The 22,030-nt window shown below is 36.4% G+C and overlaps 1 protein-coding gene and 2 long non-coding RNA genes across 3 annotated transcripts; all 3 read left to right on the top strand.

Annotated features, from left to right (window-relative positions):
• The first annotated feature begins 904 nt into the window (after positions 1–904).
• LOC126823790 (cytochrome P450 1A1) lies at positions 905–4,224 on the top strand. The gene has a single exon (XM_050552778.2). The coding sequence runs from the start codon at positions 950–952 to the stop codon at positions 2,462–2,464; it is 1,515 nt and encodes a 504-aa protein (XP_050408735.1). The 5' UTR covers positions 905–949; the 3' UTR covers positions 2,465–4,224.
• A 5,483-nt stretch (positions 4,225–9,707) lies between these two features.
• LOC126824409 (uncharacterized) lies at positions 9,708–12,681 on the top strand. Its single transcript, XR_008788650.1, has 5 exons — positions 9,708–9,836; positions 10,349–10,441; positions 11,148–11,320; positions 12,154–12,249; positions 12,553–12,681. It is a non-coding gene; the product is annotated as an uncharacterized LOC126824409 (long non-coding RNA).
• Positions 12,682–14,541: 1,860 nt separating this feature from the next.
• Positions 14,542–16,809, top strand: LOC130013261 (uncharacterized). Its single transcript, XR_008788649.1, has 3 exons — positions 14,542–14,657; positions 15,890–15,980; positions 16,713–16,809. It is a non-coding gene; the product is annotated as an uncharacterized LOC130013261 (long non-coding RNA).
• Positions 16,810–22,030: the final 5,221 nt, after the last annotated feature.

Genomic DNA, 22,030 nt, shown 5'->3' with positions numbered 1-22,030 from the left:
TCGGCTGGGCCCCTCGACCAAAACTGTCCTGATATTCACCGAAAAATCGGAAAGTGTGCTAATAACTACTACATAGCTAAAGATTACGCGATGTTCTCTGACCTATTTATGCGAGACTCCTTCTTTAACTTATACAAAGGTGAATATATATGGAAGCCTATTGTTGCCATTTTATATGCAATTTTATGTGAATCCACTGCTCAGACAGTGTGCTCATTTATGACATCTTTAGTTTACATTAGAAAAGCGACTAAATGAAATGTATTTTAGAGACATTATGCAGGTATACATCCTTGAAATCTGATTTTATTTTTAGATTCAAGTCTGAATATCGAAAGTGCAGTTGTTATGTAAATCCACTGCTAAGGCATACTGATTTCTTATTTCATTAGTTCGTTTTAGAAAACTGATTTTAATGAAATAGAGACATCATGTGAATGAACTGTCCAGATATCTTCATACATAGTGTTGTCGGTTAGTTTTATTATTTGATTTTATAAAATGTGTTATTCTCTATCCTTTCCTGGAATCTTTTTTTTAAATACAAATCTAAAGTGGGCCTATAACAAATCTCGTGTTCTCGTGGTGAGGTTCCTGCATTCTCGCCTCGTGTCCTCGCGTTCTCCCACTCTCGCCCTCAACTTCCTGCCCTATTTCATCACGTTCTCGCACTCCCATACCCTCGCCCTCGACTTCTCAATCCTTTTCCTCGCACTCAGTCACTCTCGTTCTCTCGCCCTCGACTTTTCGCTCCCTAAACTTCACGCTTTTCTCGACTTCTCGTCTTCGATTTCCCGACCTTGGGATTATAAAATGGCCACAATAGACATCCGTATATATACATGTGTTTATATTTAGATATGTCTCACCTGACGCGTCCACATTACTTCGTATCAGTCGATGGAGTAGTTAATTTAATATTGAAGGGATATAAAGTTGAAATCTAACCATGGTGCTCCAGAATATAACATCGTATCTTATTGACACGACAAACGGAACGGCAGCTACATTGGGGATATTCCTCGCTACACTGATTAGTGCAAAAGCAATACTCAACATGTTGTGGAAAGACAACCGGCCTCCCGGTCCACGAGGTGTTCCTTTACTAGGATACCTGCCTTACTTCGGTACTCATCCACACCTGACATTTTTCAAGCTTCGGGAAAAATACGGCGACGTCTTCAGTATCCAGATGGGAAGTTTTCCAGCAGTTGTCATCAGTGGTAAAGAATTGATTAAAGAAGTTTTGGTGACACGAGGTGACGAGTTTTCTGGTAGACCAAACTTTTACACCAGTACTTTGCTAGGAAGCGATTCATTAAGCTTTGGACATTTTGACCATTCTGCTATACTTCACAAAAAAATCACCTACAGCTGCCTACATCTCTTTTCCAATGCTCGAATGAAACAAATAGAGGAAATGATATTTGATGAAGCGAAAATAGCAGTTTCAGAATTCAGTAATCAGAATGGGAAACCATTCTTTCCGGGCGAAATACTGTTTGCTAGTGTAGGAAGCTTTATTTATCAAGCATGCTACGGGACTCACACTAATATTCGCGAAGAAGGTACTTTCCACTCTTTTTTAGAAAATTCCAGAGAGTTTGCGAATTTTGCGGGATCCGGAAATCCGGTTAATGTGATGCCTTGGTTGAGATTTGTTATGCCTGGGAAGGTTTCGACATATCTTCGGTTGAGAAATAAGACGAAAGCCGTCAGGAATACAAAGCTAACGGACTCTTTAAAGTCTTTTTCCCCTTCCCATGTGCGACATCTTGCAGATGGCTTCACTGCAGCTGCAAAAGAGGCCGATGAAGATCCCAACTCTGTTTTAACGTCCAAAAGAATTTTTCAAACGCTCGATGATTTAACTGGAGCTGGGTTTGATACAGTATCAGTAACTTTGAACTGGGCAGTACTACTCCTAACAGCCCATCCAGAGGTCCAAAGAAAGGTTCACGCTGAGATTGACGATGTTCTAGGTAACCGCCAGCCTAGGCTAGAAGACAAAACAAAGATGCCGTACTGCATGGCCACTATATCTGAGATATCGCGGTTCGCCGATATTGCGCCACTTTCAGTACCACATGCAACGACCATAGATACCCAACTGAACGGCTACAAAATTGCTAAAGGAACTGCTGTCCTTCTCAACGTGTATACAATAAGTCATGATAAAGATCTCTGGGGTGACCCATTTAATTTTCGACCGGAACGTTATCTTGATCAAGCGGGAAGATTAGATCAAAATATTGCCGGCAATTTTAATCCATTCTCCTGGGGGAGACGAAAATGTGTGGGCGAGAATTTTGCCAGAATGGAACTATTTTTATTTATAACTGGAATATTTCAGAACTGTGTATTCACCAAACCAGCTCACATTGAGGAATATTCTATGGATAGTATATTTGGGCTAACTGTTTTACCAGTTCCTTATGAGGTCTGCGCTTCTTTGAGGTATTAAATAATTTATAGAACAGGTTTTGTACTGCATCTAAATTCGGTTAACGCACTTAAATATGTTCAAGCTCTATCAAAATTATATCACAATTATAAAGTTATTAGCAAACATTCTTAATAAAAAGAAATGTGTGATGTATCGATAGTAACTGTGCGATGTTCGTCAAAAACTGTACAACTAAGTATTCCATTTGTATTATGGTGGAATTTGTTTTCAATCTGTAGACATTTGTATAGCATCTACACAAATTTCAGTAAACTCTGTTATAGGAAATGAAAATATAAAAACTTCTCGAATTACATTAAGAGGCGACTAAATTAATAAATATTTCTACTTGAACAGCTTGCATATCAATACCCGAGCGTTGTGTGTTGTGACTTATTGGGTCAACAGTTTATTGGGTCCAGAAAATCAACATCTTTATATGACGGTTGTTAACTGGAGATAAGATAGTGATAATATGTAATTCATGTCAATATATAATCTTTACATTGTACAACCATATAAATAACGGGTAATATTTGGTAGGTATAGCACCCGAGCAAAATATGCTTACGCGTTATGTTAACACTGCTTCACTGTAAGTGTAGATATTTTTGTTGTTCATGATAATTGTTTTAAATTTAACATACCAATATAGCAAGTCTCTTTGATCATTCATCGTTATCTCACAACTTGCCCACAGTTTTAGTATGTTACATTATTTTACATGATATAGTATACGTGTATCACGTGTGGTACAAAATGTATCAAATAATACCTACTGGATGGTAACTTAAAGATACATAATGGGAGATTAGATACAGAGCTGGCAATTCTCACTATAATAGTTAAAAACTAGATAATGTAAAGGGAATTTGCTGAAAACTTCAGTCAGATTGATCCCCTCTGAACTGAGAATTTAGCGATTGAATTTTCGGCCCAGCATCGATCATCATTACTAAAGTCGGTACAATAAATTATAGTCTCGATTATCCAATTCATGATTAAATCATGAATGAAAGTTGAGCAGAAAATCGGATCCTAATACAGTAAATATCGCAGGCTAGCGATGACATCGATAGTTGATCATGGTCTGGATAAGTTAATTAATGTCTAATTAATAATTGAGATAACCTTTCAGGCCTAAAGAAAGACCTGCAATGGACAGATTTAGCTCTTGCATAATGTATGTTTAACCTACAGCTATTAGATGGTTTAAATGGTTTTGCAACTAGATCTTTTTTCAAAGGGTTAATGTTGTAAATTTATCTATAATACCCTTAACATGTTTAATATAATCCCAAATTAACTTCTGAATTGATGATAATGTTTGGTTAATATACAAAGGGAGACATATGGTCAGTATTCTTACTACGCCAGTCCATAATAAACGTTTAAACCTTCATCAGCGTATATAATTTATTTTGAGTTGATATTTCGTATTAGTAATAATTTGCATGTATGATTCTTCGTTATTACGGTTACTATTTTCATATTTGACATGCTATATTGAGAATTATACATCACATGATATATGTAATTTCATCCATAGTTATGCACATACGTTCAATATCGAACGTCGTACACAATATGTTATATTAATTCGAACAATGCCACACATAAGATACAGATTTGTGTTCTTTTACTAAAAGACATTAAATATGTTTCTAATCGTAATATCGTAATTATAATGTATTATGTATTTCGAATCGTAATTATAATAACCTGTATTTCGATTTAATATTGTCAGCATATTGTTTAAAAAAAATGTATTTGTTATATAATTCTTACTATCCCAGTCTCCAATAAACGTTTGAACCTTCATCAGAGTATATAATATATATGTATTTGGAACTCTATATTATTTTTTGGACCCCAGAATATACTGTAAGAGCGTTAAAGATGATTCATAAACTAATATGGTTCTTGTGTGTTTGCGTTGTGGGGTGTTTTGTGTCGTGTTTGCAGTAAGCAAGGGGGTTAACGTCCACTCGACACAAACTAGGTTATTTCGGAACTAACATATGGTTCAATTTTATTTCAATAATTCGCATGTACGTAGAAGAAGAAACCGGAGGACCGGGAGGACCCGGATAAAATCCACAAGGTTGGACAGGCGACCCCACCCGTTGTCACGTACAAGTGGGAAATCGAAACCACGCCTCTTGACAGACCTTATAATCTAAAGAGCAGCTTTAAACCTCTCGGCGACCCCTCCTCCCTGCCCTTTAAGACTCAAAGAAAAGCGACAAGTAGTCTACTATATATGCCGATGCGAAAACCTTCGATCCAGCCGTTTTATCGTCTACCTTTATCAATGCGGCACGACATATCTCAATTATGCAAAAATGAAGAGGTTTCATTGTAGAGTAAAACAAACCACACTTTGTGAACATTGGCGTCCATGTAACAAGTTACTCCACAGTTGGAATACGCCGCAGTTCAGGCCATGTTCGCCTCGCGCGCATTGCACAGGTAACAATAGAAGACATTGCCACGTATTAGTCACAAAATCACCGAAGCAGTCACTTGAATAAACTTTAAACCGCATTCTATTCATGCATATAATAATCTTGAAATGATAGGCAACTGTACGTTTTATTTAGTATCTTTCAGAATTAATGTAAGGATTTGTGACCTTTTATTCTACCTCATATTCATACTGAAGATTAACCCCCTCATCTACTGTAATTATCTTTCAGAAGCTGTTGTAAAATTAATCTAAGGATTTGTGACTTTTATTCAACCTTACATACCTTTCTCGATTAACCTCCAGTATACCACATTATCTTTCAGAAGCTATTGTAGAATTATTGAAAGAGTTTGTGATTTATTCTACCTTATATTCCTATTCTAAATTAACACCATGCTACCTCATTATTTTTCAGAAGCTATTGTAGAATTTATTGTAACGATTTGTAACCTTCATTCTACTTAATAGTCATTCAGAAGTTATAGTAGATTAACCCCCAAGCTACCTTGTTATCTTCAGAAGCTATTATAGAATTGTAGATCTGTAACCTCCATTCTACATAATAATCACTGTAGATTAACATCCGCTACCTTATTATCTTCAGAAGCTTTTATAGAATTGTAGATCTGTAACATAATAATCACTGTTGATTAACATCCAAGCTACCTTATTATCTTTCAGAAGTTATTGTAGAATTGTAGATCTATAACCTTCATTCTAATAATAATCTTTCAGAAGTTATCAACATCCAAGCTACTTTATAATCTTTCAGAAGTTATTAACATCCAAGCTACCTTATAATCTTTCAGAAGTTATTAACATCCAAAGTACCTTAACATCCAAGCTACCTTTATAATCTTTCTGAACTTATCGTATAATTTGGCCTCAGTCTACCTATTAATATTTCCGGAATTATCGCAGATTAACTTCCAAGCCAAGCTACCTTATAATCATTCCCAGGTTATTGTAGAATTCATGTAAAGATTGTTGGCCTAACTTATACTCTTTCAAAACTTATTGTCGAATAACCGTCAATCTACCAATAATATATTTCAGAAGTTATTGTAGAATTGATGCAAGGCTATTATGACCTGCAATCTACCTTATATTTTAATCACACCTATACATCATCTGTCACCTTCAGATCCTACCAACACCAAGAGGTTCATGTAGTAAGTAGATAGAAAACAATATAAACCATTGGCTCCAAATTGACCATATATGCCCATCGGTCAATTTAAGCGGCGTAAACTAGGTTACTTTTCAAATCCATATTCTAAAGAATTTTTCGGTTTCATTACTGGCTGTGGGATGATTGAATAAGGTTTTGACCATCGATTCTCTTTCACTTAATTGTTACATACAGGAGACTCGACACACGTGATGCTTTCTCTTTTAAATATTCCGGGCACCGCTTTACACCATTTTGATTATAAATCAATTGTTTTTCATTCCGTTTTATTTTTTAAATTTCGCCGGCCTGATATGACATCTCTCACAGCGACAGTACCACCACTACTACTACTACTACTACTACTACTACTGCTGCTACTACTTTACATTACTACTACTACTACCACTACTTTAAATTACTACTACTACTACTACTACTACGGTTCCACCAAGGGCAATGTTTCAAGAGAATAGGAAAGGGTAGGGGGAGGGTTATATTTACGGGTAAGGATAGGAACTAGGCATTGTAATGCATTAAAATGCTTAACAGAAATGGCACTGCAAGTTTGGTTGACCGGGTATATTCCTTATGTCTGTAATTTAATCCAAACATCAACTTTTCTGAATACATTTAACTATTGTGCTATAATATACCAAAAAACAAACTCTCTCATAACATGGTGTCGTTATTTATATTTCAGACTGGTGGTGCACGGATAAATCCTAGTCTCTTTCAACCAGTTACAGATCCAGCAATACTGAATATAATACCACCAGTCGCCCATGCAAAGGTTTAATACAAATATTTATATTTTGTTTTGTTGTGTTTATGCATCGTTTTTATGTTCTGTACTGTCTTGTATTCATGCTACCAGTAGGTAATCTTATACCCCAGTATTTCCTCAAAAGTGCAGCAAGGGAAAAGGGGCCCGTGAAAAGAAAAAAGAGTCAAATAGAATTCAGTATGAAATTGTTGATATTCAGGCAATGAATTTCCGTAGCGGTTACAGACCACATTAATAGGAATTACGATTATCTCGTTATAGGTTGATTGATATACCACATTTGTCATCAGACTGGTTGCTAAGACGTTAGTATAGGAAATCCGATGCAGTTGAGCTTGGTGGTTTTTAAAAATGTCCCCAATGGATCCACATATGAAAGCATATTGGGAACCCCTGTCTTTGATCCCCTTGATTTTCCTTACATTTTCGGAAAATTTGCAACCATGCAGACCGTTCTACAGTATTTTGTTGTGACATTATTTAAGGTTCGACAAATTCACCTTCCCGATGCTGGAATTACAGATTATGGAGTCATGTCTGTTTATGGACTTCATGCCAGCCGAATGGCACCATTGGAAGTTTTTATAAATGGATCGCCTCTAAGAATAGCAAGATGGCCAAATGAGGTAGTTTATATTTTACCCATATCAGTTTCTAATGAAAAGCTCTATCACTATACAAGGTGTCAGTTGAATATCATTCATTTATGAATTAGTGACATACTGTTGGGTATAATTTTGCCCCGATTGTCATTGTTGCCAACAAAATTATTTTCCATTCTCAGTTTTATATTAATATTGTTGGTGTTCCTGATGGCCAATCTGGACTCCGGTTTCAACATAATTCAACACGCGATATCCATTGGATGAACGAGAAGGAGCCCTGGGTCTATGGATTTTGGTAAGAATTTTATATGCACACAAATATAATCTTTGATATGTATTATATATATTGAAATCTGTTATTTTGAACACCTTAAAGGCCAATACCATCGTCCTCAGTTTTGACAGATTCTAGATAACATTTTAATATAGATATATCTTTGTGATTGTTGTTCCGTAACGATGGTTTAACGATTCTGGAGATAACGCAAAGGAGAAAAACAGAGAGGTAACAACTACACATCCGAATGTCAGATCATTGATAATTTATGTGACTACGACGAGTTGCTATATTGGATTGTGAGATGATGTCAGTTGAAACCAGCTATTCATAAAAATAATTGGTTGCCACGAGACCAGAAAGCGCGAGAAAAAGAAAACAATAAACAGTCTACATTTTAAGTACCAAATCCATTTACTTCTACCCGTCTTTTGAAATGTTCTATAGATGAGGAAACGGGGTATGCTTTCCCATTGAAAAGTTTATATATCTACCAAACGGCTGCTGCACGATCTCTTTTATTCCAGGTATTGGAGTTGGGCAGATGCATCAGCTGAAGTAGTTAAAATAGATCCCAGTAACCACATGATAACATTAACAAATAAAACTTACTATGGTCTTAGAAAAGGTATGTAATTATCAACCGCTTTTCTGGTTGTTATTCGAAATATAAATCCTAAGGTCTGAGCTCGCACATTTTATTTCGAATAGTTGCTATGTGGATATAGTTTGGAGTTGTGTCTATGTAAGCTTCTTGAACTTACGACCAGTTGTGACTTGATCGGGATGCTGGCTCTAATGTTAATGACTGTATTGTTGTTCATATGTAGTTTTACTAAAAACTCGACAACTCGTCTTCATCTTTTGCTAGACTAACATATCAAATTTATTTTGATGCCAGGTCATCTTCAAACTGATAACAGAGATATAGGATTTGATAAACAGGGAGGTTACTTTCGTGTCCTTAATATGCTTTCTGAACTGGACCAACCGGTAAACTCTTACTTTTATTTCATAAAGTTTTCAATTTATTGAATAGCTAAGTACACGTTCAGCATTCTAGAAAGAATTAGTATATATTGATTCGTATCTGCGACTTCGCGTCGCCATGGTCTTCAAGACCCACCAAACCGATCTCCTAGGTCTTATAGGAGACAACATGAATGTCGGCTTTTGGCACAGTCAAAACCACTACACCACTACACATTGTGGCTACACAATTAGATAGGGTAGGTTTACGCGCTAACCCCGCTCACCTCATACGTCCCTTTTTGTTTCTAGAGAGTAAAGCCGTCCTTTCTAAAGAGAGAGAGAGAGAGGGAGGGAGAGGGTTTAACGTCCTTATTGTCAGTATCTACGATTGTTCTTGATTTAAACTTTCTTGCTTATTTTCCATTATGCAAATGCATATTAGAATTTAAAGGTTGTAGATATATTTTAGGGAGAATTTTACATTGATAGATCAACTGGATTTCTCTATCTCTGGCCAAATACACCAACTGGTACTCTACAGCCATCTGATGTTATATACGCTTCTATTTTAGAAAACTGCATCACGTAGGTATACTGTGAGAATTATGTACTTCATTTTATTTAGTAAAATTATTTACTCGGTGTATGGAGTGTAAAGTGTAAACTAATTTGGCAGGGGGGCTATCAGTGTTAGCTAATTTCATGCAGTTGTATTGAGGTGTTATGTTGATATGGTTTCATGTACAATGCAAAGCGTGGGAATGGATTTTAACTGTTAAAAGCATTTTTATCCGATTTCGTTTGGACCATAAGGTGAATGTTCTAGCAATAAGAGAAACATCACACTCCTATTAAACTCTAGATCGACAAAATAAACCCCTTTCCGGCTCTTGTGCTTTTGAATTGCAACTATTATCTCAGATTGCAAAATGGCGTAAGTGACATGCATTTTGAAGATTTTAGAATTGCAATTATCTTTACAGATTGCAAGATGGCGTAAGTAACATGAACTTTGAAGATTTTACAGTTGAAAGCTGTCGTGCATTCGGATTTTCCGCAACAAGTTCACATAATGTAACTTTCAGTAATCTAGAAGTTAAAAACACAGGTACGTTAGTCACCCCATCAACTGTTTTCAAATTTTAAACTATGTAGCTTTCTATGTAGATATATGGAAGAAAAGTTATTTATTTATTTAAAGCGATGTTTCAACGAGGGTTCTTTATCCAGAAAATAGTGCAGTTTCTTGCTTAATAAAGACGAGATAATTACGTACTTATTTATTTCAAGCGACGTTTCGACGAGGGTTCTTCATCCAGCAAATAGTGCAATTACGTGCTTGATAAAGACGAGATAATTACGTACGTTTAATCTGATTAACCCCCAAAGTCCCCTCTCCATCACAATGGGCAGGACTAAACCAGAACGGCTCTCCTTTAGCCAGGTTGGCTTGGTATATGTTGCAATGTTTAGTTTATCCAGAATGAGTTAATATAAGTAATAATGTTTATTTTATTCAGGATGGGTTGATATAAGTAATGATGTTTATTTTATTCAGGATGGGTTGGTATAAATTGTCTTTTTTATCCAGGTTAGGTTAAGTTTTTTTTTCTACTTCAGGTTGGGTTGGTATAAGTTGTCGCGGAGATTGTAGAAATGTTACTGTATCTAAATGCGATGTACACGACTGTGATGGCGGTGTAAGCATTGAAGGTAAATCTTTCAATACATAACATCAATTTGTATAAAATGGGGGTTGTGGTAGTCTGGCACTACCTAGGTAGTTCTAGGTTTCGTATCCTTCATGTGTTCTCGTGTGTGCCTTGGTTTTTCAGATTGTTTATATTGTGCATATTGTACATATTAGCGTTCACGTGAAATAACCCTTTGAGTTGGACAATCCTCTCCTCGCAATGCATATGGAACTACAGAAATGGAAATTACTTGTTAGTCACTAAATGAAATCCGGCAACATACCTGATTTTTGTATTTCGATTTCTCTTTATTATGGGCCTCGCGTAAAGAGGCCCTTAACTTTTATTTGGCTGTAATCCGCTTTGTAAAATCACCTTCTTACTCTTAAAAAATGATTTTTTAATGTAGATTTCAGTTTAGATGTTAAATATCCTCGTCTCAGTTTGATGTTTGTTCGTAATTCTCGAACTAAACAGTCCTCACAAAATTTGAGCTTTTACAATAAATAAGGTGTCGAAATATTACCGTATGAATGCAGTCCTCACAAATTTGAGCTTTTACAATAAATACGGGATCGATATATTATCCTTTGAATGAAAATAGCAGTATCTTACAGTTTATAATATACCCCTTGATCGTATATTATGTGCTCTAATATTTCAACCTTACTTTCGGAAATTCATGCAACCGGTCCACACCCCAATGTTTTATTTTTTCTTACCAGGTGGTGATCGACCTAATCTAATACCATCTGGTAATTTGGTTGAAGATAACCATATATGGAAAGTAGGTCGTGTAAGTGTAACCGGTGCTATGGGTGTCAGCCAAGCAGGCGTCCATAATATCATCAGATATAACCATATTCACAACACTACGTACGCATGTATTTTTTGGGGCGTAAGTATATTCAACATTCTGACATTTGTATGTTTATATTCTAAGGTCCCCAAACACAAGGCAGTAATTAGTTTCACTAGATACAGTCCGCCCATTTTGCTACAGATCACCTAATCAGCATATCCTGTCTCGTGTACGATGCCCACTGCAGCTTGTAGCTATGAGGCCAAAATAAAGCCAATGCATGATTATAGTACATAAGGATCAAAGTATGAAAATGTCTAAAATATTGTAAACCGTCACCCTTTTCATTGGAAATAAAAATTGGAATTTGCAGTCTCAAACTAGCCAGACATTAAATACCACCATGTCTTTATCCCATGATCTTTACCTTTCATCAGATTGAACGATCATTTAGGTACATAGAACTTTATGACCTCTGCTAGTTTTGATAATATATGATATTGACGTTTCACCTCTGTATAAACTTCTGTTAAGGCACGGACTGCCTACGATCTTATTAAACATCTAACTAATTCAATATGTCCCTTACAAGCTACACATGATATGTGTTTAACACTCAACAGAAATTGAAAGAGAATGTAGTAGTGGTCAGTGTATCATACTATTACCTGACAATGCCATCCAAAGAAATATGAAGTGTAATTACAGACACCATAATTTTATAAATAAACAATACCATATATGGTGATCACTCTTGTCCATTTTCCCTAATTTATGAATGCTATATTATAAGCAGGCGTTTACTGACAGTAAGTCAGACTTGGAATAGAGCTTCTCCCGATTTATGTCTATTTCATGTTCTTAATAAAGGTCTTATCAATTATGCTGATCTTCTGTTATCCCTAGTGTTACAATTGTTATATTTACAGGGCAATGATCATATAATGGAATACAATTATTTTCAAGATTGTAATCAAAATGCCAGTGATGGTGGTGCTGTACATTGTGATCGAGATTGGACAATGGTAAAGCAAGTTGTAACATTTGATTTGAATAACTTATCTGGAGCACTGACAGCAAAAGATTCCAATTTGTTCTCTATAGCCCCTGCATAAAATTGTTACATCACCCGTGGGCATCTTTGTCACAAATCTTTTCCAAAGAAAAACATTTGACTCAGATTACTGTCAACGATCGATTGTAATTTGGCAACAGATTCAGTGTATCAAAAACATGCTAATCAGTTTATAGCTCTCAAGTCGTATATTTATAGAACATGTTCGGGATTGGCATCTAGTATTAAATTATTGTTTTGTTTATTGTTTCAGAGAGGTAATACCATTCGATATAATTATTTCCACAACACACTCAGATATTGGCCTGGTGCTCAAGTTCGTGGTATTATGTTGGATGATGAGTTCTCTAGTGTTGCTATAGAAAACAATGTTTTCTCTTCGGTAATGTATACACAACTTTTAAACAATATTTCCGAAGATGGGGTACAGTATATCCCCAGGGTGGAAGGGTGGGTGAATAATTAGAAATTTAAACCTTACAAATGTCTCCAGACAAACCATGCTCTTTTAGGCAGTGTAGGCTCGCCCTCTGTTTAACCTAAATAGAGTTATCTCCCCCGCATCATTCCCCGCAAAGCCCATTTAACGCTCTTGCATAAATGTCACTTTTACGGGGACATGACGACAGACTACACCCCAAAACAGCCAAGCTCCTTCCGGTAACAAATGTATAACCCTGTTTGAGATTGAAATGGCCATTTATTACAAATAAATGACAAAAGGACTATTACATATATAATAATAATAATCTAATAACAACATATTATGGTACAAACTTAAAACACTAATATGTAATGAGGTATATTGACATTGCTTAATTACATAAATATCAGGCTTCCCAAAGATGGGGTACAGTATATCCCGCCATAGATTGGGAGCGGCGCTAAGGTGAGATTAACTAACCTGCAGTGACGGGACCAATCCCCCACTCAGTGATGCATATCACCTTTTTTTGTGATCGGTATAATTTATACGACGATTTAAATGTAGAAATATAATTCCTTCCCAGTAAAATACACAAGAACGTATACAACACGCTTTTTTTCTTTTCATGGGCTATATGAGAAATTATAAACTGGTAAATCCTTTGATCTTTGGGGTATACTCTATGCCCGAAATAACTTGCGGTTTGACAGTCGGGGGTCGGCTTTGGATATATATAGTAGAATTTGGGGTTAGTCTTCTGAAAGTTTTTGTTTAAACCTGTAACGGTTTATTCTTCCAGGGTAGGTATTTTTCCATAGGGAAACATGATATAAGGGTTTTCTTACGGGAATTCTGGAATATTCTCATTTTGCGTACATGTAAAAATAGAGGGTTAATAAGCAAGATAAAGTCCTCGACAAAACAAAAAAAAAAAGCATAACACCAGTTTCGTGCTTTATCCTACACGTATTAACAAGTTATGTATACGAGGACGTTTTGAACATATATCTCTTCGGTATTGTATACGGTACTTGCAGTGTAATTTTAAAGCTAACCTTTATACCACACCCCCCCCCCCCACACACACACACACATAACACCAGTTTAGTGCTTTATCCTACACGTATTAACAAGTTATGCATACGAGGACGTTTTGAACATATATCTCTTCGGTAATGTATACGATACTTGCAGAGTAATTTTAAAGCTAACCTTTATACCATAACAAGACTGTTCGGCGACTGTGGGTATATTGAAAGAACACATTTAAGTTAAGGTTAAGCTAAAGATAAAATTAGTCATAACCACCCGGCCGATAAAATAATATTTTTGATATTTATATCGGGAATGTTCCAATAAATTAGATTGTATGACAAAGGATCGATGAGATACAGATTACAACCTGCTGTAAAATTATCGTTTAAGCAGCTGAATCTCTTTGATTATATTTCAAAATAAAATTGAATTGGCCTGACCCCATTCTTGGTTATTTTGAGTATTCATGAGGCAAGCTGCATGCTATTAAATTTTCGTTTTGGTAGATTTGGCTTAAGTTGCTTTGCATTGTATTATTGTTTGTGTGTGGTGTGCACCCCCCCCCCCTCCCCGCCCTCTGCGCTTTCTATAAACGGTCAAATTGAATGGACAATCTTTAATGTTCTGTATATACGTATACGGTTCGGTTTTTCTAGTTACTTCCCTTACATGCAATACAATAACCATGAACTGATCACATATTAATAGTTGAATAAGATCATTATAGAATCTTTTTCTTTTTTTAAATTTAGAATGAAGTCCATGCTAATATAGGAGGTGGTCGTGATAATATTATAAGATATAATATATTATATAATGCTACTGGTGACGGGTTAGCTGTTGACGGTAGAGGTCTACAAGGAAAGAATTTAGATCAACTTGAAGCAAATTTAAATGTAAGCACTGGATAACGTCTCAATTAGTGTTACCGTTTTTCGTCCGGTTTCTTTGAATAACGAACAACGAATCACAAGCCAACTTCTTTGGATGGCTCTGTGAATATGCATTGTCTCGGTACTGTGATGGTCTTGCCTCCCATAAGCGGTGGTGTCTCTGCAAGAATCAGTCGTCTACAAAATTTTCGTACTACATCAGTTTATCAGAGAATTTATGGACTGCCACGTGGATAAAGTTTGTAATTGTATAATACCTGACTTTGAGTGAAGAACCACCACGTGGCGATGTGACCACAGAACTAGCTCGCTAACCGCTGTGCAGTTTCTTTCCTATTTCACAATTTCTATGGCTTTAATCTAGTTGTTCGGGTGGGACGAAAAACCGATGTCCCGTATACGCATAGGCGTGGGCGTAAAAGATCCCTTGGTAGTTGGAATTTGATATAAAAGTAGACCGCAGCGCTGGTCTCCGGGCAACATTTCCCTTATACCACACTGTATGGTGTATACCCGTCTTCATTAGCCAGGCGGAGTAGAACAGTAGGGCGTTAAACCCCATTTCATTTCCTTTCATTTCTATGGCTTTATTTGACTTAGATGTTATGTCTTGCAAACCCAGTAAACAATAACATAGTATTTCAGTGACTGTTGTCATGCGCGAGATCAGTGTGACAGAGGCCATATGAAAGCCTTCCTTTAACTCTGTACAAAATGACCTACCTTTAATACTTTATGCACCCATTTACACTAAATAGGAAATAATTCATATACATATTATATATTCCCAATACCGTTATTTTTTTTTCTTAATATTAAAAAAATAAAAATGTTTTAGAATTTGATTTGAGGAAAGAAAAAAGAGTTAATATTGAGGACTAATTCACTCGCCCGATGTCATCCCTACTGATCAATTTGGCTCGAGACATCTAACCATTTCATGAACACCTGGTATCACTTTGTTCTCGTTTATCAAGCCATGCCCTTGCCTAATTCATCGCTTGGATTTTTGTGTATCGACTGACGGTATTTGATAGTGATATTTATCTTTTGATAAGAATTGGTTTATTCTAGGAAAGGAACGAATAGTAATAATGTGCAATGTGTCATAATATAAAATATTAGTGAATTGGATACAGTAAAAAAGCAAAAAGAATTCATGTTTGTGTTATAGATTTTCTTCATTCACATTTGTATATTTAAATTAAAACTTAATTCTATATTTCCGTTTACAGCGAATGCCATATACTGATGCATTATGGTCTTCAAGATATCCTTTACTGGCAGCAATGGCTAAGAATAATAAAACTCATGGGGCCCCTGAAGGTAATATTATTACAGTTGTATATTGTATTAAATGAGCAGTCTTCTTACCAATAACCATTGGTCATAAAATTATTCAAATTGATTAATAGCCATTATACGAAGTTAACGTTAGTTTGTAGTCAATTCATATTTAAGCTTCTGAACTGTATTTTATTTGAATCCACTAACATCGAGGACATGTCATTATCTAACTTACATTATATGTTTTAATCTTCTGAAGTACTATTGATTAATAGAATAAGGAAGTTAGCGTTAGTTTGTATTCACTTTAAGCCGCAATATTTAAGATTATGAATTGTATTTTATTTGAATCCACTAACATCGAGGACATGTCATTATCTAATCTACATTATATGTTTTAATCTTCTGAGGTACTATTTTAAATAATTAGTTAGATGGTTTATTCAAAAATATTACCCTTTCTTTATTAGGGATATTTTGGAAAAAACGCAAAGATACGATAAACAGATAACATCGTATCTTCAAATTTACTTGGAGCCGCGGTGGCTGAGTGAGTAAGACGTTGGCTCTCTAACCTGTAGGTCTCGTGTTCGATAAAGGTGTTGACCGAGAAAGTTTCCCTCATAGCACACTACTGTATGACGTATGCCTTTCTTCATTCACTCAGTCGGTGCAGAACAGTAGGGCGTTCCCGATTCCATTCCATTTCAACTGTACTATTTCGCGTGTTCACTTTCGACTGTTCACAATTTCGGATACTTTTATATCCAGGAAACCAAATCTACAATAACATTTACTATACAGCCAATATCACTGGATTCTTAAATTATAATGGTGCTGTAAACTTAACACAGTATTATAATGTCACTAACAATAAACAGGTGAGTGTGCATACTTCCAATTGTATTTTGCAAGGTGGTGGGGGGGGGGGAGGTACGGTGGCCCAGAGCCTAAGACGTTGTCTTTCTAGCCTGGAGGGCCCTGCATTGGCTGGTGAAGTTCGTCTGGATTTTTCCCTCATAGCACACTGTATGGCGTATGCCCGTCTTCATTAGCCCAGGTTAGGAGCAGAACAGTAGGACGTTAAACCCCATTTCATTTCATTTCATTTTTTCGTCTGGATTTTACGGCATGGTTCCCCCCTACCTTGTGAGTGGTGTAGAATCGTTCGGGTGGGACGAAAAACCGAGGTCCCTTGTACATATTGCCGTGCTCGTAAAAGAAGCCGTGACAGTTGGAAATAGATATAAGAGTAAGCCATATCGCCGCTGCCAGGACAAAGTTATCCTCATAACACACTGTATGGCGTATACCCGTCTTCATTAGCCAAGTCGGGGCAGAATAGTAGGACGTTAAACCCCATTTCCCTTTGTCATAGTCATTAATTGTAATTCAAAAATTCTTTAATACAGATAGTGAATTAGATATTCTAACAATTTAAGCTCCGGAATTATGTATATCTCTTCTCGGGATATACAAAGTCGTCGTTTTGGTTTCCATCAATTTGAAAAAAATCGAGTTTTCAAACGATGCATTTGAGAAATGTGGAGCAATTAATAAGTTATAGATGACTATAATATAATACATTTGAACTATACGCAACGATTGATCTTAATTTGTTGTAGGAAGTATTTTTTTAAAGAAAAAAAATGGCACTTTAAAAGTGTTTCATTTCATTGAATTCTGTTTTCAGGCTTTGCAGAAATCTGATTTTGCTGACCCCGATGATAATAATTTTCAATTACAAGGAGATATTAAATCTTGGGCTGATCGAAACCAATTTGAGGAACCAGTCCGCTTTAACAAAGTTGGTCCCAGGTCTAAACCAGGACCCTCATATTTACGTAAATAAAAAATGACCACAGATATGTGGAAACTACATACATGCTTTACGTTTCAATAACAATGTTTTAAAGATGCATTATCTTAGATTTAGATAAAGAGCTTGCCATTGTTGAAGTTTTAACAAGATGTGGCATATATTGTTTATTATCGTAGCTTAGCTTTGATTCGCCATTTTAAATTAAATCATTAAATGGCGACCGTGTTATATTCCGTTTAAATCTCTGCCATCCGATGATATAGAGGGTCAATTATAGGCTTACCATGGGAAAAAATGTCCTCTCACAGTCTCACATAACAACTTTTGGTCTTAGTGAGCAGAAATTCGCCCGTGTTTCTGTTATCACTCGTCACTTCAGTCAGAAGTGAGATAACTTCTTAGACCTATTTCCCCGTCAATAGACAGTAACAACATGCTGTCAATTATTTTTTAGGCAATGATTTTTTTAAAAGAGCTCTTAAAAGTGAAAATGCAATACTTCCACTTATCATTTTCCATATATGTTAACTGTCTAGTCTAGGAAATTCTTGTACTTAAAATCAGTTCATATATGTCTAACCTACAATCCAGATAAACGGGCTTGATCCATAGAGGGCATATTGAATTTTTTTAAATTTTTGATCAGGAAACTGTGATGAGGCAGATTGAACCACTGTCAATGGGGTACTTTGAACCATGGTTATTATAGACTATAATATATATCATTTGATAATTTGTTCAGCCTAGGAAATTCTTGTACTTACAATCAGTTCATATCTACAATCCAGATAATGGCTTGATCCATTTTGAATTTTTTAAAATTTTGATCATAAAACTGTGATGTAGCAGATTGAATTGAACCACTGTCAATGAGGTACGTTGAACCACTGGTTCAATGTACCCCAGTGCATTATAGTTTATATATCAATTAATAATTTGTAATATCTTTGAAAATAGAAACAATATTAGAAGATCAATTGGCCCAACTCTGTAGGCCTGTCATATAAAAGGAATTAAAACTTCATGGGAGCAGTGTTCGAAACTTGGCTGTGACATACAGGGGCGCAATGGATCTCCCTGACTAAGAGTCGCTTGTTAGCAAATCAGGCTGTCCAAATTTAGACAGAATATTGGACAAATTTTGGTTTGATTCACTGCAAAAGTTGACTGGGATCCCACTATCACACCAAATTGCCAACTTAAGTGCAATTTACGGCGATTTGTAGGAGCCTAGGGAATCCGGACTTCTGCTTGTTTTGATCGTTGCACGGATGTCTGATCTGTGGATATTTGTTCTTAACTAAACATTGATTGTTTGCAGATTCATTAGATCACTACGAAACAAGTGACTAGGTTTGTGATCCAAATTCAGATCTATGTTTAACATGGAAGTTTTACCACTGTTCAATGTGCCCCATTATGTGGTTAAAGCTGCTCCGACCGACTATTTTGTACTGCGGGGTACATTGAACAATTAAGGTCAAGTGGATTAAAATGTGATATACAATAGCAACTATGATATGTCTTCAAACACTACAATAAAGAAAAGAGATCTTCTAATAAAAACGTTTGATATGGAAGGAGGACAACCATGTATGTAAAAAACTGGTTCAATGTGCCCCGGTCTCCCCTACATTTGATAAAGATCATATAAATATATTACACTGTAAGCCTCTGATGGTAGGGAGCCACGGTGGCCAAGTGGGTAAGGCGCTGGCTCGCTAGCCTGGAGGAAGCGGCTGTCTAGTCGTTCGGATGGGACGAAAAACCGAGGTCCCGTGTCTGGCATGTACGTAAAAGATCACTTGGGCCTTGATGTCAACTAGTTCCATCTCCATCATTATGCAATGAACTACTGTGTACGATCATTCAAAATAAAAATAGGGTTTCAACAAAACATTAGGCCTAAGATGTCTTAAATTGCCTAACAATCAATACCTTTCTAACAGATTAAGAATTTCATTCTGGGACAATATTCTGAGGGCCTTACGGCGAGTTTTCTGTTCTAGAAATACTGCCATGCTGGTGTCTTTCGGCCATTTTGTCAAAAGACCATGTGACACCAGACCCAGGAATTATATTGGTGAAAGTGGACATAGAACTTTGTGAGGGGGAATGGATTGAAATTTAAACAAAGGCCTATGTGTTTTTTGGCGCCTCTGAATTAAATCTTGCTCACAGTACATAGCACCTGTTGATTCAAAGATAGTTTTTATGCAAATATCTCATTTTTAGTGAAAAGTGGACACAGAACCAGTTAATCCTCAGCCCACGCAGTTCTATCACATATGTGATAATCATGACACCAATATTGTCCTTTAATATCGGTATAGTGGTGGCAGAGTTGAGCAGTATTGCACTGGACTTTCGATTAGAATATCCCGGCTTCGAATTCGGATGTGGGCCTAGAAGAAGTCCAGTCCTCGCGTGTCATGTGTGGTGCCTGTGAGGCTGACAAGAAATGTCTATCTTGTTGCTGGGATGGGACGTAAATCCGAGATCCGACCGTGTACACATTGGTCTGAACGCAAAAGAACCTTTGCAGATGAAATTCAAGAATAGGCGGAAACGACGCAATCAGGACAAAAACCATTGAAACAGAAACCATATTTGTTTAAAGCATAAGTCTTATGTTGACGAAAACATAAGAACCTTGTTCTTTTCCATTCAATGTAATTTCCGTAATGTGTCGGCTCAGTTAATTACAACAGTTAATGAATTGTCTGTCCGTACCTGGCAATTAAAATACAAGTTAAGAAACAACATACCCTGGTCGAGCGGACGTGACCCCCCCTCCCGTCTCTCTCTCTCTCTCTCTCTCTCTCTCTCTCTCAAGGCCCTGTTTCTCGAAGTCTTAGCTAAAGATATTATCCAAATTTTAGTAGATACTTCAATTTTGATTGGCTAAACACTAAACTTAATCTAATATTATCCAATCAAATTACTAAAATTTGGATTTTATCTTAGCTAAATTTTCGTGAAACAGGCCCCTGGTTCATTTGAACCTCTACGGCGTTAAGCTACGCGAAAATTATAATAAGCGTTAAACTTGACAAGTCTCTTGACAACCACCGGAACAATAGCTATTTTCTTATGTACCAGAAGAGTCATCCGAGTCAACAAGTTTTTTTTTATCAATGAAATGATATAACTTCTTTGGCTATAATCTATAAATATATTTTTTTACCTTATTAATCAATCTCATTTTAAAGGGATACTTCCGCGAACTCGATACTTTTCAGTATTATAATAATAAACGGCTGATATTTCCCATTTCACGGTGTGGGGGTGGGGTAGTTATTTATTTGTTTTTTTCCTTTAAAAAGATGCATTTTGTACAAATATCTAACTTTTAATTGAAGGCTTTGAAATTTAATGAATGTGCGTATATCATTATTTTTTAAATGGTGTATCAAGCGATTAAGATATGCTACAGTATGTAATGAATTAACTATCCCGATGTTGCCAATCACAACAAATAACTTACCAATGTGTCGTAAATATTAAATATGGAAGGCAAGAATGATGTACGAGTTTTCGTTCAATTTGTGAGTCACGGTGGCCCAATGAGTAAGACGTTGGCTCGTTAAACCAGATTGCCGAGAAAGTTCATCTGGATTTTCCGGTGTGGTTCCCCCTTTTCAGTGGTGCAGGACTGGAGGTCTGGCAAGGAACAGTGTATAGTCATGCGGATGGGAAGGAAAAAGAAATCCCATGTACAAATTGGTGTGCACGTAAAGAAACCGTTGACCATTGGGATTCGATATAAGAGTAGACCGTAGAACTGCTGTCCAAGCAAAATTGACCTCCTAGCACAATGTGTGCCGTATGCCGGGCTTTATTAATCCAGATGGAGCAGAAAAGTAGGGCGTTAAAACCCATTTCATTTTAATTTGTGAAGTTGAAAGGTATAGACAAAAATTACGACTTCAAAAACGTGGAAGCGCTATTTTCAGTAGCCTTACACACTAAAGTTCGCATATTTGAATCCTAAGTCCTGACAGTAATTATACAGTGCTGAATGATACCCCCCTCCCCCCTCCAAATTCCGCTACTTTCACGAGATGGTCGGGGGCGATGACGACAAAACTAAGCAGGTCGAGGATGATGACAGTGCGTGTAAGAAAGACTAATGTCAGTTTATAAAATACTGTACATCTTTGTCGGCAGTGTAATTATACCTGCAACGTTTTAAGTGTTAAAAATTACAGCAATGATATCATCCCAAGAAAGGTTTTTCCGCTTAAAACATAACATACACACCGAC

Source organism: Patella vulgata, chromosome 6 (assembly GCF_932274485.2).
Source record: "Patella vulgata chromosome 6, xgPatVulg1.2, whole genome shotgun sequence".
Taxonomy (NCBI): domain Eukaryota; kingdom Metazoa; phylum Mollusca; class Gastropoda; family Patellidae; genus Patella; species Patella vulgata.
The sequence above is the reverse complement of the archived record's forward strand: the minus strand, read 5'-3'. Positions and strand labels throughout refer to the sequence as shown.

What these genes read in the sequence shown, in the direction of transcription:
- LOC126823790 (XM_050552778.2), top strand. Translation starts at nt 950, where the DNA reads ATGGTGCTCCAGAATATAACATCGTATCTTATTGACACGACAAACGGA.